Genomic DNA, 17,911 nt, shown 5'->3' on the forward strand with positions numbered 1-17,911 from the left:
GAACCTGTTTTAAGATTATAAGGATCCTGCATTTGTCTTCTCTAAGCTTTCTCTTTTTATACATATAGTGGTTCTTAGTCTTTTATGCACTTGGCAAGTTTACGCTGATACCATATCTATCCCCTTCTTAATCTCAGACCCCTGATCCTCCTCTGCTAAATGTTAAATTGCTGCCAGTATTAAGGTTTGTTAATTGTTCTAGTAACTTTATACGACTCTTTAAATCTAATGTTACGCTCAGTGCTTCTGTTAACCATGGTTTGGCCACTTTTCCAGATGTGGTGCTCTTGTATCTTAGCTCCAGTCAACCTAATTCCAGTTTTATGTTTCCTACCCAAAATCCTTTCTCTCTCTTGCATTGAATTTGTCTTTCACAACAATGCCACATTTTCCTTTCGATTATTCTTCCTAAAGATTAAATACTCTTAGATGCTAAGTTCTCAATCATGGTGACTCTACAGTCATGTCTCCACAATCACAATCCTATTTTACCCATGTGCAGCAGTTTTGTGCTATTAATTTGTTGAACTGATTCTGAATGCAGAAATAATTTGCATGCAATAGAAGAGATTGTTATTTAAATAGTGGATAGATTGGGAAATGTTGCGATACAAGTGGACATGGGCATTCTTGTATGCTGGTCATTGAAAGCAAATTTGCAGTAAGCAGTTAGGAAAGCAAAAGGTATGTTCTTCATTGCAAGAAGATTGAAGGAGGAGAGCAATGAAGTGTTATTGTATAGGGCCTTGGTGAACCACACCAGGAGTACTGTATGCAGTTTTGGTCTCCTTCCCAAAGAGAGGATAAAATTGCCATAGAAGGAGTGTAGCTAACCTTCACTTGGCTGATTCCTGGAGGGACAAGTTTATTAAATGAGGAGAGATTTGGTCGAGTGTGCCAGTATTCATAGAATTCAGAAGAACAGAGGGTGTCTCATAGAATCATGCAAAATTCTGATGGCTGGGCAGACTCGATACAGGGGTGATGTTTCTCCTTGCCAAGGACTTCAGAAGAAAGGGTCTCTGTCTCAGGATATGTGGTAGGCCCATTCAGATTGCAATGAGACATTTTTTCACTTAGTGGTGGACTTATCAAATTCTCAACCGCAAAATATTGTGGAGGGGTAGTCACTGAATATATTTGAAAAATAAAATAGATTTTGAAAAGTCAGAGTTGGGGGCAAAGTGTGAGAATAGCACTGAGAAAGAGGATCAGTCATGATTGTTGAATGATAGTGGGCTGAATGGCTGAATAGCCTACTATGCTTGCATCTGTTTAGTTATTTCTATATTTATTTTAAAAAAGCTAGAATAAGTGTGCAATTACTGACCTAGATTTTATTTTAAAAGGGGAAATCACAATAGAGGACAGAAATAGGGCAAAGAGGATATTTTCAGCTTATACACTTTGGTAGGAAGAATTGAGGAGCTGAATGTTACTTAAATCTTAAAGCCATAGCAAAAGGATTTGGGAGTCATAAGGCATAAATCACAAAAAGCTGGCATCTAAGTTCAGAGAGGAGACAAGTATTACAAAGGGCACGCATATAAAAATGGGGAGGTTTTGATAAAGCTATACAAGGCAGTAGCCAAGTCACAGTCAAAGTACTTTGAACTGATTTGAACAAAGGAAAAGTGTATTTGCATCTGAGGCAATTCTGAGAATGTTCACTCAGCTGATCCGGAGTACAGAAGGAATCTTACGATGAGACGTGTAGGTTGTAACATTGGAGTATAAAAGAACGAGTAAATCTGAATGAAATATACTAGATTCTAAGGAGGTTTGACAGGCTAGAATGCAGCAAGGTTGTGTCCCTTTGTGGGAGGGTCTAGGACCAAACGACGTAATCTCAGAATAAGAGTTTGGAGTATGGACCTGTTCACAGTTGCTCAGAAATTAGGCAATGTGTTTAATATTCTGTATTACTTAATAGGAACATTTAAAAAAGGCATATGCCATTCAGAAGATGCAGAGTAGGCCATTTTGGACTGAAATGAGGAGGAAAATTTCTTCATCCAGGACATGGTGAGCCTGTGAAATTCTTTGCCACAGAACAATTGAGACCAAAACATTGAGTGTTTTCAAGGAGGAGTTGGGTATAGTCCATAGACTTAAAGGGGTCAAAAGATATGGGGAGAAAGTGGGAACAGGGTAATGAGTAGGATAATCAGTCCTGATCGTGTTGAGTAGTAGAGCAGGCCTGAAGGTCAAAATTGCTTACCCCCATTTTCATGTTTCAACATCTTTGATCGTTGCCAATCTTTCTTTTGATTTTTCTCTGCTTTATTGAAAATGGAACTATGTTGTATATAACATCTTGGATCTTAAGATCTGTAACATCTTAGGTTTCTAAAGCAGAATGAATAAAAGAAACTTATTGTCATGTGTACTTTTACCATGGTGTCTACATCAATGACAGATGCCATACATAAGAGTTTAAAATTAAGAGCAAATTCAGGTAACAGCTCTTGGTCTCTGGGAAAGATGATTAAGGAACGATGGAATACCCTGAAGATGCAGCTCGGGCAAGCCTGCATTGCCAGGGTAAGGTAGTGTAGAAGAGGACTTTTCATTTGATGATAATACCTGACTTGGGCATGCTTGCTGACACTAACTGCCCAAGAAGAACAAAGCATGGCAAATTATTAAAGAGATATGTTATTTGATTTGCCGTAGAGCTTGGTATCCTGTGTTCCTCCATAGCAATGCTCTGGCCAATCACAGTCAACTTGCTGTTGTCTGCACCCATTTTCCTGTAGTACAAATTGTTGTGATAATTTGAAATTTGGCGTTCTCGCATTTAACTTAATGAGTACAAGATAAAATGTCTCTCTTCAGAACTATTCCATGCTAAGATTTAGGGGAGAAAAATGAAGCAAAGGAGAAAAACTGGTTTGAACACTGATGACAAAAGCCTAGTTGACTTGGTAGCCCATGGTTTCAAGTATAATGTGCATTCTGATTTAACTGCTTTTGCTTTTTGTGAAAACTGTAAATTTCAGTGCTAGCTGTAATAAACTATAAACAGTTTTTGTTATTGCTTACCTGTTCTAAATCTACAGTTCTTAATTTTTAATACCTGATCTCTTCTAAAATTTTCATTCCTTCTGAGCTTTGGAACTAGTTCCATTATAGTTTGTTCTCGAATTGCACTTGTTTTTGTAATGAAACTTTCAAAGTAGCAAATTTCTCCAAGGATTTCTCCATACCTTTGCCTAGTTTGTGTGATCATTTTCAAACTTAACAATTAGGTATGTGAAGGAAAGTACTTGTAATCAAGAGTATTAAGTTTCTTTGTTCTCCTGTGGATCCGTTCCTTCAATGTAACATTGACCCTAAAACATGTCTGTCTTGTTGAGCAAAATTGCAGATTAGTGTAATACATTTGATTGTGATAGTTTAAAAACTGAAAGCACTGCAGTTTCTATCAATCAGAAACAAAAACAGAAGTAGCTGGAAAAACTCAGCGGGTCTGGCAGCATCTGTGCAGAGAAAGCAGAGTTAGTTTCTGATCCGGTGAGGGTCACCAGACCTGAAACGTTGACTCTGATTTCTCTTCAGATGTTGCCAGGCCTGAGCTCTTCCAGCAACTTCTGTTTTTGTTTTTGATTGCTCTTTGCTTGTAATGAGTACCTTTCACAATTTGCGTGCCTTTCGTTCTTGGTGTGAAGAGTATAAGTGATTTGAGGTTGTCTTTCAATAGCCATGTATGTATAATGCATTTTTTTTTATGGTAGCAACTGAGTATGAAACTAATTTGCAGTCCTAGTATGTATAATAAATATATTTGTTGTCGACAGTGGATGATGAAGAATCAGAGGGCGAAGAATTCACAGTGCGTGATGGATACATTCATTATGGTCAGACAGTGAAGCTGGTGTGTTCTGTTACTGGGATGGCACTTCCTAGACTGGTATAGTGGCTTCCTTTTTTTGTATATCTTTAATGGTTTAGTGTTCAAACGTAAATATTTGGTATTTTGTGCATGTTCATTTTGTCACTTTTGTATCTCAAAGATAGCGAAATGACAGTACAGTTGTATGGCAGTTTGCAGGCCTTTAGCAGTTTGCTCAAGGTCAATCTTTCATCTGATTCTTGCACTACCATGGAGCTGGGAAGGGTGCTATTGTTGCAGAATTGACTTTTTTTTTAAAAATAATTGTGAGCCTCCAAAAAGTCCAGGGCACATAATCACAGAACAGAGGTCAACTCTTTAGAACTGAGATGAAGAAAACTTTTTCATTGAGGGTGGTGGTTCTTTGGCATTTTCTACCCCAGAGGGCTGTGATTATGCAATATTGAACATCAGGACAGTAATTGCTCTTTGCTTGTAATGAGTACCTTTCAAAATTTTCGTGCCTTTCGTTCTTGGTGCGGCAATAGCAAAGCCAAGTGTTATTGAGGTAAATAATTAGGCACCATCTAGTTCAGTGGTGGAGCAAGCTTGATTGGCCCTTTTGGTTTTTCTACAGTGACCTTGGAAACGTGACTTCCAATTACTCCCTCAGTGGGGAGTGTAAAGACATGTTCCTCAGAACAGATAAACAATGCACTTGAGATACGATGCTTTCTACTAAAGCTTAGGATACATTTGCTGTCTGAGATTTGACTTACAGCTGGCTGAGTTGACATTAAAAGTTATATTAGATCAGATTAATTACGATGAAATATTCATGTTAGTGAAATTGATTTCAGCAAAAAAAAGTTGCATAGCATCTTATTACAGCATCAGACTTTGTCAAAACAGTTCATTGCCAAGAAGTTACTTTGCAAATGTAGTGCCTGTGAAAGGGTTATCCCTAACCCTATCAACAAAAGTGGCAGTTTTTACCAATCAAACTGAAGTTAATACCAACTGAACTTAGTGATTTGTTAATCTGATTCTGGGGGTTTTCATTGAGGGATGAATGTGGGCTAGGCTGCTGAAAATGCCTTTCTTTTTCAAGATTTTGGAGGTACCAGTGTTGGACTGGTGTGTATAAAGTTAAAAATCACATCACCAGGTTATAGACCAACAGGTTTATTCAGAAACACTGGCTTTTGGAGCGTGCTCCTTCATGTGGTTGTGGATTATAAGGTCTTAAGACACAGAATTTATAGCAAAAGTCTCTTGGTGACATAATATTTACTTGGTCAAAACTGAGATTATGTATTGAGAAAGACCTGGATTGTTTAAGTCGCTCATCTGTGCATATGTGGATGTGTTCGTGAGTTATGAGAGAGGGTCTGTGTGAATGTATGAGTCTGTAGTAGTGTGTGTAGTGCAGTGGGGTCACCTGTAGTGTGACATGAACCCAAGACTACAGGTGATCCTACTGTACTACTCTTCCCCCCGCCCTGTCCCCCTGCCTCCCACACCCACAATCTCTCAGATTTATACACCTTTACACACTCAGGCGCACAAGTTTGTGGGATGAATTTGTACTTGCAGAATTACATTTAACTTGCTCAAAAAATGTATGAATCCACGTATGATTCCATTTCTAATAAAGGGATTTACAGAATCTGTCTGAACATTGGGGCACGAGCACCTCATGCCTTCAAAGCATTATCTGAGCTGACACGGCACCTATTATCAAGTTCACTTGAGAAGGTAACTTGTGAAAAGAAGTTCTGGGGTTTACATATGAAAAAACTGAAATCAACATGGTCATTCTAAAAAATGAGAGACTTAACAAACAGTCCAGATCTTTTTCAATCCAGGTCAGTTGCATCACACTAAGTTTTTACCATAAACTGTGTGTCTTGCAATCTTATACTCCACAATCACCTGATGAAGGAGCAGAGCTCTAAAAGATGGTACTTCCAAATAAACCTTTTGGGCTATAATCTGGTGTTGTGATTTTTAACTTTCTCTTTCAATAGTGACTTGCCGCATTAACAGGAAAACTATGGTTCAATCTGTTTTGACACACATCGGTATTTCTGAGAAGAACATATGACAGACTCATTTAGTACATAGGTTTTATGCCTCCATGTCGTTTTGGATTTATTATTCTACCAGGGAAGGATGTTTGTTATATCCAGTGCAGGTGAAGCACACTTTGTGGATGATGTCATTTGTACTGGCTTTTCTCACCTGGTTTATTGATCAATATTCCCTCTCTATTATTTGAGTTATGACTACACGCAAATTATTAAAGAGCATGCACACACTGTTTTGTCTTTTGGTGTAGTAGTGAAGACTTCTTCGAACTTCAAACCTTTAGCAAAGTTGATGCTTGGGCAAAAACACTGACAACATATTGACTTACAAATTTTGGGTAACATGTCATGGAGGCTATCATTACTCAGGAGTTCTGTTACCAAATGCTCTTGGTAGTTTATACTGTATATGAGAGAGGGGTCTGTTTCTCTTGGTGACATAATATTTACTTGGTCAAAAGCAAGCTGATGCTTGGGTATCAAATGGACAAATGTTCACAGCACCACTGTGGAATTCAATAAACTGACATTAAATTTCTTGATCTTTCGTAGATAATTCGTAAAGTCGATAAACAAACAGCATTATTAGATGCGGATGACCCAGTGTCACAGCTCCATAAGTGTGCATTTTATCTGAAAGATACAGAAAGGATGTATCTGTGCCTTTCTCAAGAAAGGATAATCCAATTTCAAGTAAGAAAATGAATTATTTTGACTGTTGTATCAAACAATTGTGTGTGGGTAAGTGAGACATGTTTCTTAGATCCATCTTGAATTATGGGCCCCAAAAGAATTGAGAAATTATATTTATGAATCAATTGGCCATGTTACAGATTTAGTTTTCTATAGCAGTAGCTATAGTTCTCCAAGTGATAACTAACTCTGCATTTGAAGTTTTATGTACTGTTCCAGATGTTGCATTGTCTGAAATGAAGTTAGATACAAGCCAACTAGCAACATGTCAAGAGGACACATCTCATTGTTTTGGTTGCAATCAAAGAAAATAGATCTCTTGGATGTATAGGAAATGAGTTCAGGCATGGGAAGACTATACAGAATAGGGCAACAAAGTCGTCAAAATTATAAATACAATCCATTAAAATGATGCAAGTATGGCCCAGTAGTCTTGAATTTTCAAACCATGATCAGTCTTCAAAGCAGCCTTTATTACAAATTTCCCCTTTTTATAGCTTAGCAATGATTATTTAATTGAAGAACAGAGTTAAATTGAACAATCTGAGCAAATCAAATGGACTGAAGTACATGGTCAACAAAAGTCATTTTCTTATACATTGCTACATAATTTATTATTATTAATCTGCTTGCAGTCATAAACATGGTGGTAAACCAATACAAATGTCCACTGCACGGACACGGTTGTGTTACAGCAAAAGACAGACTCTTTCCTCCTTTCATTTCAACCTCAAGTTGTTTTGAAAACATTTATGAAAAGATTTATAAGTGGCAGTAAAGATTGAGCAATAAATGCTGACTTGCCAGCAATGCTCACATTTTGTGAAAATTATTTTAAAAACAAAGGATTTGCATTAGACAGAATTGGTGTCTGATTTCTACTTTGTCATCAGACAATTGTGAAAAGGAACTGTGTTACCATGTAAAGGGATAGGCTCAAATGTTTGGTTTGACAACAATCTTGTAGCTACTGGTTTCAAGGTAACATGACAGAAACTTGAGCAAGTTACATGTCTTCTCTGTTGCCTAAGGGTGTTATATGAGGAGAAGTTACATTAGATTGTAGGTGACTCCTTTATTTCCTGGTAGCAAATATTGCATTTTCTCTACATCTCACCCTTTTTCTTCACTTTTCAAATGCTGGAGGAACTGGCTTTTGATAAGCTGTTCCTCTGACATCAGCAACCATCTGTACTTCATCCAAATAGCTGTTCTTTGTGTTGTTTGTTCCTTGTATAACATATCCATCCCTTTTCTTGTGCACAATATCTAAAGTTGAACCAGCTTTATACTTATACTTGGGTCAAGAATCTTGGTAAATTAATAATGGAATTGACAATATACTTTGAAGGTTTATCTGTTCTGGTTAAATGTACTGGTTTCAGAACTTCATGTTCACTTTACTCTCCAAGTTAAGATTGTAATTCAACAATTGTTTTCCATCTGAAATGTAATATACTTCTGGCTTTTGAAAAGACTACCAGTGTTCAGAAATTAATTAGAACATTTAAAAAAAAAAAATCTTTGAACTATACCAGCAGTATAAATTATTATTGCTTGCTCCCCATATAAAAATCTGTTGAACTTAATTCACCTAACTGCTACTTCAATCAATGTAAGTTTACATGAGAATACACAATATAGATGGGTGTCCTCTTCATCTATGCAATGTTCCAAAGAATTATTTCTTAATGGTAAGCCTCAGTTATTTGGTCGGCAAACAGAGAAGCCACTTGTCAATAATAAGGATTCACAAACATTAAAATATGCTACTAGTTTGTTTTTGTTAGTAGTTGAGGGAATAAGTGTTAGGCAGTATGTTCTCAGAAGTAGCTGTTCTGACCTTGAATAATATTTATGTTTGTATAGTAGGGAGGAATTGTGGTTTGACTTGCCCAAAGACTGCACTTCTAATAATGGTGCTCTCCCTCAGTACTTTGCTGAAATGTTGACCTACACCATTGGTTCAGGTTTCTGCTGTGTGTCTTGAATCTAAACCTTTGTTTGAGACATTAGAATGTTATCACTGAAGCAAATGGATGTAAATCCTTGCACTAACTGTTCAATTCTGGATGTAAATAAATGAAAATCAATGTTCAGAATTCAGCTTTTTATTTTTAACTAAAAGTCCTTGGCAGCAAGTTAAATGCACATATGTTCAATTCAGTATTTCTTTTGGAACAGCATGGTTTGCAGCCGATACGTCATTGCCAGCACAATTTAAATTTTAGCTTTTTGTGCTGTTAGTTGTATTTTAGTAAGAATGCACTATGTTGCTTCCTTATCAAAATATTAGGTTTTTTTTATTTTAACCAGAACTTCCATGGCTAACTACATCAAACATTTGCAATCAGGAAGTTGCACCAAAATTATTTTTCAAATATTTTTAAAGTTTTATGCTGTAGATTTCAATTCTATGAAATTAAACTTTCAAGTATATTTGCAGTGGAACTTTTATTAACTGCTGTAATTGACTTTACTGATTGGGGAATTGAAATTAAAAAAGGCATTTGAGAATCTCAAAACACTGGTGTTGTACATGTACCAAATAGTACATGTGTTGGGCCTATTATAGAAATATTAAAACTCTGGAATATCAATAATAGTAGACTCAGGTCTTAAAACTTAGAGTAAGCACAACATTAATGATGATTCAATTGTAATTTTGCTCATGCAGGAGATTGATCATAGGTTAACTAAAGAAACAATGTTTTGACCAATGAATATAATGGTAAATAATTGGAGTATGAATAATACAAGTTCCACTGTACTTTGAAGACTGAACTGATCTTTCACTATTTTAAAAACTTATGTCTCCATTAAGTCAATCAATGCAACTTGGATTTAGTTTGTGTTTCATGGTCAGTGTGTGTTTTAATTTAATTTTGCCCCCTCCCTCCCTCCCCTAACAGGCCACTCCATGTCCAAAAGAACCAAACAAAGAAATGATAAACGATGGAGCCTCTTGGACAATCATAAGCACAGATAAGGCTGAATACACTTTCTACGAGGGGATGGGGCCCGTACATGCACCAGTGACACCTGTACCTGTTGTAGAAAGTCTTCAGGTAACAGGACTTAGAACATTTATAGGTTTGCTTGTTTACATTTAGATTACAGTGGCTAAATCTCTTTACATTAAGGGCAAGAACGTATCAGTGCAAGTTTTTTTGAAAATGCTATAGCTTTAAGGTGTGCCCAAGAAGAACCAACCATTGACTGAAGAAACTGGCTAACAAATTAGGTGCTCTTTGACTTTGAGGGGGAAAGTTTGTTTTTCGGCTCTACAAGGTGTGTAGTAGACAGAATATACCATGTTGTTTAAAAGTCTCTGAACCCAGCTATTGGAAAAAATATACACAATTTCTATTTGCACGTGACAGAACAAGTCCCACATCTTTAAAATTAAATAACTTAGCTAAGTATCGTTAAAAGACTAGCCTTATGAAAAAGGTTCAACTGAAACTTGTGCTTTAATCTAAGAGCAGTGATAATTTTACTACTTGTCCATCAGTGTACTTGGCAAATTAGCTTTCAAGGCTAAGTGACAAGAGGCCTAGATACAGTACAACCTCCAGGGAATTGGTCAGTTGTCATCTTGGAAAATAGTGGACTTGTTTAGCTCGCATATCATATTTAAGGCTTGGCTACATATGTACAGCTTTGCTTTAATCTATAACAGGCAAGTTATTAAGTCAATTGACCTCAAAGAGACCCTGCAAGCACATCTAACAACAATTTGCACTTGTATAACACCTTTCAACACAGACCGCATTGAAAGCTACTTGAAAGATGCAATCTGAAGAAAACAGTTGTCAAGATGATAAAAATAAAACTGGAGCATTTAACAAAAGCTTAATCCAAGGTTGATTTTTAAGACATTTAAAGAATTCTGTGTTGGAGACATCGAAGGGAAATTCCAGAATATTAAGTTTAGGTGGCTGATGGCATCAGGAGTGGTGTGAAGAAAGAGGGGTGTAAGCTAGAAGCCAAAGTTAGAAGTATGGAGATTTCTGAATTGCAAGGCTAGAGCTGTTCATGAATATAGGAAGGATTATGTGGAAAAGTGCTAAAACAAAGGTGAGAATTTTAAATTGGAGGTAATGTGGAGACAAGAACTCAAGGTAGATCATTGAGGGAATGTAGTGGATGAGCAGGACATGTACTTTGAAATACAGGTAACTCAGTTTTGGATGTTATGTTTACACAGTGTAGCAAAGGGGCAGCTGGAAGAATTAAATCCAAAGGTGGCAAAGGAGAGATGAAAAGTTTTTAAAAACAAATTGGCTGATGAAGAATGGGATTTATCAATATTATACAAGAATTCTGGCATCGTTGTTACAGATGATACATAATTGGAAGATTGGCTTGCGTCAAATAGGATAAACAACCTTAATCAGGTGCACTGAGCTTGAACATTTTTTTTAAGTTTAAATTAGCTTGATCTGCTTAATTGGAAAATATGTAGCTAATTGAAGTATTGACATTGAGCAATCACTTGGATAACATGGGCAGCAGAAGTATAGAGAGATTTTGCAAAAATAAAGTTGATGTAATCAGTGGACACCTGCTTCATGTTTGCTAAGGTTGTCTTGAATAACCAGGATAAAGGTTTGAGTGTATATCAGTTGAGCAACTTCAGAGACAATGTTGCAAAGTATAGAAACAAAGCTATTGTTGGCTACTTGGACTGCGGTTGAGATGAAGAAAGGATATTTCCCCTGACTGTGAGATCTAGAACCAGGGGAAACAGTTTCAGAATAAAGGGCAAGGCATTTTAGATGAGGAACGTTTGCTCTGCTTCAGTATTGAAGTTTCAGTCGTTTAGTTCAAATATAAATTTCTATTTACTAATGACATCAGATATAGGGAAGACATGGAATAATTGCATTGAGGTAGATGATCAGTCATTATCTGGGATGGCTGAGCAGACTCAAAGGCTGACTGGCCTACCCATGCGGCTATGTTTGTTAAACAAAATGAAGGTCATCCACAAACCTGAGTGGTAGTGGAGATGGCATTGCAGAAGAATGCTGTATGCAATTAAAGGAGGACTATATCCGTAGTCACAGGATAAGGAAGGTTAATTTCTTATGGTCAGAAGAACATAGATCATGTAATTTTGGCATGGTCAGTGGTCTAGCAAGGCAGTATCCTGATTAGGGAACTTCTCAGTGTTTCAGGAAAATGGACAAAAATTTTCATGACAATTGTTTCAAACATTTGGTGAGAAATGAGGGTAGAGAGTTTACAGGTTGGGAGATTTGGTAGTTTGTAAACACGGGAGTGCAAAAGACAGTTGAGGAAGCATAACACCTTGGGAGATTGAGCAATTTGAAAATTAGACATTTTGGAAGTAAATTTGATCAGTTTAATGGGAATGGAGTCAAAATAAGCTGTGAGAAAGTGAGGACTACAGATGCTGGAGATCAGAGGAGAGTGTAGTGGAAAAGCACAGCAGGTCAGGCAACATCCGAGGAGCAGGAGCATTGACATTTTGGACATGATGATGAAGGGCTTATGCCCAAAATGTCGATTCTCCTGCTCAGATGCCGCCTGACCTGCTATGCTTTTCCAGCACCACACTGTTGACTCAAAATAAGCTGTCCCATAAGCAAATTCACATGTAAACCTTTGAGGATAGATGAGTTAGAAAGTGAAGAGAGTTTATTTTGGAGTTTAGACATAGGCATCATTGATGTGGAGGAATTGACTTAGAGTTCAAGAGGAAATGACCTAAGAGCAGTGGTAAATTCTCTCCATCCATCTAATAAGATGAATTTCTAAACTTCGCTTAATTCCTAACAACACCTGTTGGAGCGAATCATGGACCAATAAATGCTTAATTGCACCCCATCCAAACGCTCAACTTTGCAGGACAGTCTCGAGCTAACTTCCAATGCAAATTGTAGCTCAAAGGCATTGAAAGCATGAAAATGACATAACCTGTTACAAGATGTTAATGGGGTAACAGTACTAATCATAGCAAAAATGTGTTTTTTCCACCCAGGTTTGTGGGTGGATGGTTGATAGCAGTTGCTTTGTTCAATTAAGGTAGATGCCTGGCAAAATGAGCAGTAGTGTGGCTGTACAGGACATTGGTTAAACCACTTTTGAAATGCTGCATTTACTTCTGGTTTCCCTGCTAGAGAAGGATGTTGTGAAACTTGAAAGGGTTCAGAAAAGATTTACAAGGATGTTGCCAGGGTTGGAGGGTTTGAGCCGTAGGGAGAGGCTGAATAGGCTGGGGCTATTTTCCCTGGAGCAGAGGCTGAGGGAGCTTTTATAGAAGTTTCTAAATTCATGATGGTCATTGTTGGGGTGAATAGCAAGGTCCAAAACTAGAGGGCAAAGGTTTAAGGTGAGAAGAGAAAAATTAAAAGGGACCTGAGGGGCAACTTTTTCATGCAAAGGATGATGGTGTGTATGGAATGAGCTGTCAGATGAAGTAGTGGAGGCTGGTTCAATTACAACATTTAAAAGGCATCAAGATGGGAAATGAATAGGAAAGGTTTAGAGGAGTATGGATAAAATGCTGGCAAATGGAAGTAGATAAATTTTATGATATCTCGTCAGGGACCAAAGGGTATGTTTCCATGCTGTATATCTCTATGATTCTAGTATACATAACTCTGACTTCAGCACAGTGGAAGGATAGCTTACTTGAACCTTAATGTTCCAGATAAGCATTCTGGCTAGGTTTACAGATGGTACAAAGTTAGGTAGAGGAACAGGTAACATTGAGGCAGTGAGGAGGCTGCCAAAGGATTTGGGCAGATTAGGAGAGTGGGCAAAGAAGTGGCAGATGAAATACAATGTGGGAAAGTGTGAGGTCATGCACCTCGGCTGCAAGAACAGAGGAATGGATTATTTTCTAAGTAGGGAGGAAATTCCGAAGTCTGACTGTAAAGAATCTTGGGAGTTCTAGTCCAGGATTCTCTCAAGGCAAACTTATAGGTTGAGTCAGTAGTTCGGAAGGCAAATGCAATGATGGTATTTATTTTGACAGGACATGAATATGAAAGGAGGGATGTACTTCTGAGGCCCTGGTCAGGCCATGTTTGGAGTACTATGTGCATTTTTGGGCTCCATATCTGAGGAAGGATGTACTGGCCCCGGAACGTGTTCAGAGGAGATTCATGAGATGGTCCCAGAAATGAACAGATTAACATATGACGAATGTTTGAGGACTCTGGGTCTATACTGGATGGACTTTAGAAGGATGAGGAAGGATCTAATTGAAAATTAAAGAATACTGAATGCCCTGGACAGAGTGGATGATGGGAAGATATTTCCATTGGTAGAAGAGACCAGGACCTGAGGCACAGCCTTAAAGGGAAGACCTTTTAGAACAGATGAAGAGGAACTACTTCAGCCAGAGAGTGGCGAATCTGTGGAATTCACTGCCACAGAAGGTTGTGGAGGCCAGCTCATTCTGAATATTTAAGACTAAGATAGGTTCTTGATTGTCAAGGGGATCAAGGGTTATGGGGAGAAAGCAAGAAAATTGGGTAGAGAAACTTATCAGCCATGATTGAACAGCAGAGCGGACTCAATGGTCTGATTGGCCTAATTTCTGCTCCTATGACTTATGGCCTTAAACACTATGTAAAAAAGTTGCTTGTCAATTATTTTGTAATCCTCATCCTTGTATGAAGTTTTGGTAAATCCATGATTTCCAAGAAGAGGCAGGTGCCCACCCAGGGTTTATAGTAACAGGTTAATGTAGGCCAGGCCCTCACTTCACTCCCTGCACCTGTTCCCTGGGATACCTGCTGTGTGTGAGGGGTTTTTTAAGTCATGTCTTATTGGATTGAGTTCTTTTTCTGTTTTAACATATCTGTTTTGTCATATTTGTTCATCTGTTATTTATGTCCTAACATAACATGGAAAACCTGACATTCCTGGTTTCCTTTTCCCAGAATTTTCCTCAGCTGAAATAGACTTCTGGTTATTCATGAAGTCTTTTCTAACTTTAGGTTATTTAAGCTTTGTCTTTTGGGCATCTTTGGAACCTGACTAAGGACTGTAAGGAGGTCCTTCCTTTTGCAGATTTTTAAAAATTTAAACAGCTATACTGGAATCCTCCTCTGTCATTCTTTCACAATGCAGCTGATACTTAATGTTGAGTAAATTACTGTAAGGAAATTTCTGTTTAAATTTGTTATCACAAATTGAAATAAATTCTACATGATTTTCCAAGAGAATCTTACTGGTGAATTTTGGTTGGAACAGTAGGCAATATTTTAAAAACACAACTTTTGTAGTCATAGTGGATAGAAGAAATGAAAAAAACCAAATATGCTACAAGGCTGCAACACAGGGGTGTTCATGTCAGAACTGTTGACTTAAGTTCATTGATGGCATAGGTTTAATGGTAAAACATGTCTTCTTCCAAAGTGGTAGAAAAGTTGTTTTTCAGCCCACTAATGCAGAACTGGATATCTGTCAGTAATATTATTCTGGCAAAGTTCTTAATTGTTTAAATGGAACTTCTATCCGTATGGGAGCATGTTCCACTTTAGGCAAATGTCATTGGCCACCGTATAGTCGAGCACTGAATGTTCCTGAGACTAGAAACTCTCCCTGTGAGAAAACTCATTTGAGTCTGAACTCACAGGCACTTTGGTATTTTAGATAGGTCTGGTTTGGAGACTTGAGCATGTGGTTGGGGAGATCAAGGGAAAAGTTTGTCTCATCTTGGGAAGTGCTGGAGGGTCCATCAGTGGACAAAGAGAAGCTCCCTTGCCTGACAATGCAGGAAATAAAAGGTAATGACCTATCTGCCTTGCGTGCATCTCCCCTCTACTTTTGTCCACCCACTGGCTATGAGAGCAATTATTGTCGTCCTTGAATGTCTTTGAAGAGATTGTGGTGTTAAGCCCGTTTCTTGAAGTAGACCTTGAGTGTAAGGAGACCTGTAGTGTGGATAAGAAGGAAGTTCCAGAAATTTGACCTCACACCAGTGAAGGAATGGCAATGCAGTTTCAAGTGAGGCTGGTGTGTGATTTGAACAACTGGCAGGTCATAATGTGGAGGTGCTGATGTTGCACTGGGTGGAGAAAGTCAGAAGTCACACGACACCAGGTTGTGACAGAGAGGATTTATTTGAAGTCACAAGCTTTTGGAGCACTGCTCCTTTGTCAGGTAAAGAGACCTGAAGGAGCAGTGCTCAAAGCTTGAGATTTCAGATGGCTCTGTTGGATTATAATCTGATGTCGTGTGATTTATGACTTAGCAAGTGATGGTGTTCCTGTGCATCTTCTGCCTTTGTCTTTCCAGATGTGTGTTTCCAGGTTTGATTGGTGCTGTTGAAGAAATCTGAATGAGTTTCTGCAGTCACTAATTGTGATTATTAATGACCTTGCAGAGGAGGAGGCTCCTCAAATATCCCCATCTTCAATGATGACTGAGTCATGTTAGTGCAAAAAACAAGCTGAATATTTTGTAAGCACTTTCATCCACCCCTGCCAGCTCTCCAGATGTCAGTCTTCAGCCAATTTGATGCGCTCCACGTAATATCAGGAAATGGCTGAAGAACACCAAATAGTGCAACATTTGCAGTCCTTGAAAACATTCCTGCAATAGTACTAAAGACTGCTCCAAAGTAACAAGAGCTGGGCAACGTTCAGGCTTGGCCTTATACGTAGCAGATAACATCTTGCAGTGCCATAAATGCCAAGCAATAACCATCTCAACAAGAGACAATGCAGTTATCTTCTCTTGACATTGAATGGCATTATCTTGGCTGAGTTCGCCACTATCAACATCCTCGGTTACCATTGACCAGAAGCTGAAGTGGAGCAGCCATATACATACTGTGGGTAAAAGAGGCTGGGAATTCTGCATCATGTAACTTGCCACCTGATTCCGTAAAGCTTGTCTACATTCTGAAAGGCACAAGTCAGGAGTGTGATGGAATACACTCCACTTTGTGCGAAGATTTGTAGCTCGGGTGCTCGTTGTTGTGGTTCTGTTCGCCGAGCTGGAAGTTTTTGTTGCAAACGTTTCGTCCCCTGGCTAGGCGACATCAGCAGTGCTTGGGAGCCTCCTGCAAAGCGCTTCTTTGATGTTTCCTCTGGTGTTTATAGTGGTCTGTCCCTGCCGCTTCCGGTTGTCAGTTTCAGCTGTCCGCTGTAGTGGTTGGTATATTGGGTCCAGGTCGATGTGTTTGTTGATGGAGTTTGTGGATGAATGCCATGCCTCTAGGAATTCCCTGACTGTTCTGTCTGGCTTGCCCTATGATAGTAGTGTTCGACTGGGACAACACTACTATCATAGGGCAAGCCAGACAGAGAACAGCCAGGGAATTCCTAGAGGCATGGCATTCATCCACAAACTCCATCAACAAACACATCGACCTGGACCCAATATACCAACCACTACAGCGGACAGCTGAAACTGACAACCGGAAGCGGCAGGGACAGACCACTATAAACACCGGAGGAAACATCAAAGCGCTTTGCAGGAGGCTCCCAAGCACTGCTGATGTCGCCTAGCCAGGGGACGAAACGTTTGCAACAAAAACTTCCAGCTCGGCGAACAGAACCACAACAACTCTCCACTTGTCTGGATGAGTGCAGCTTCAACGACATTCAGGATGCTCAATATTATTCAGAGCAATGATCATAAGGAAGAGGAGTGGGCTGTTTGGCCCCTTGAGCCTGTTCTGCCATTCGGGTATTTCATACCTGATCCAGCATTCCTGGATCTCCTGATTTCCCCAACTAATCAAGAATCTATCTATGTCAAAGTTAATATGCACGAGGACTATGCCCCCACAGCTCTCTGTGGCAAGGAGTTCCAAAGAGATACAACCCTCCGATAAATTCCTTCTCATCTCCGTTTTAAATCTGTGCCCCTCTTTTCTGAAACCATGCCCATGGGTTGGAGGATATGAGCTACAGGGAGAGGCTGAATGGGCTGGGGCTGTTTCCCCTGGAGTTTTGGAGGCTGAGGTGTGATCTTTAGAGGCTTACAAAATCATGAGGGGCATGAATATGGTAAAATAGGTAAGGTCTTGTGGGTGGCACGGTGGCACAGTGGTTAGCACTGCTGCCTCACAGTGCCAGAGACCCGGGTTCAATTCCCAACTCAGGCGAATGACTGTGTGGAGTTTGCACATTCTCCCCTTGTCTGCGTGGGTTTCCTCCGGGTGCTCTGGTTTCCTCCCATAGTCCAAAGATGTGCACGTCAGGTGAATTGGCCATGCTAAATTGCCCGCAGTGTTACGTTAAGGGGTAAATGTACGGGAATGGGTGGGTTATGCTTCGGCGGGTCGGTGTGGACTTGT

The 17,911-nt window shown here is 39.1% G+C and overlaps 1 protein-coding gene across 3 annotated transcripts in view; it reads left to right on the forward strand.

Annotated features, from left to right (window-relative positions):
* rbpjb (recombination signal binding protein for immunoglobulin kappa J region b) overlaps positions 1-17,911 on the forward strand; it is a 104,271-nt gene that overhangs the window by 72,329 nt on the left and 14,031 nt on the right. For all 3 annotated transcript variants that reach the window (XM_043693566.2, XM_043693595.2, XM_043693575.2), the window contains exons 7-9: positions 3,801-3,913; positions 6,478-6,618; positions 9,531-9,686. In XM_043693566.2, the coding sequence (XP_043549501.1) occupies positions 3,801-3,913; positions 6,478-6,618; positions 9,531-9,686 (410 nt within the window). The remainder of the gene's footprint in view (positions 1-3,800; positions 3,914-6,477; positions 6,619-9,530; positions 9,687-17,911) is intronic.

The sequence above is a fragment of the Chiloscyllium plagiosum genome, unplaced genomic scaffold, assembly GCF_037043375.1.
Source record: "Chiloscyllium plagiosum isolate Xiang-an unplaced genomic scaffold, Cpla_swu_hap1 HiC_scaffold_1, whole genome shotgun sequence".
NCBI classification, from domain to species: domain Eukaryota; kingdom Metazoa; phylum Chordata; class Chondrichthyes; order Orectolobiformes; family Hemiscylliidae; genus Chiloscyllium; species Chiloscyllium plagiosum.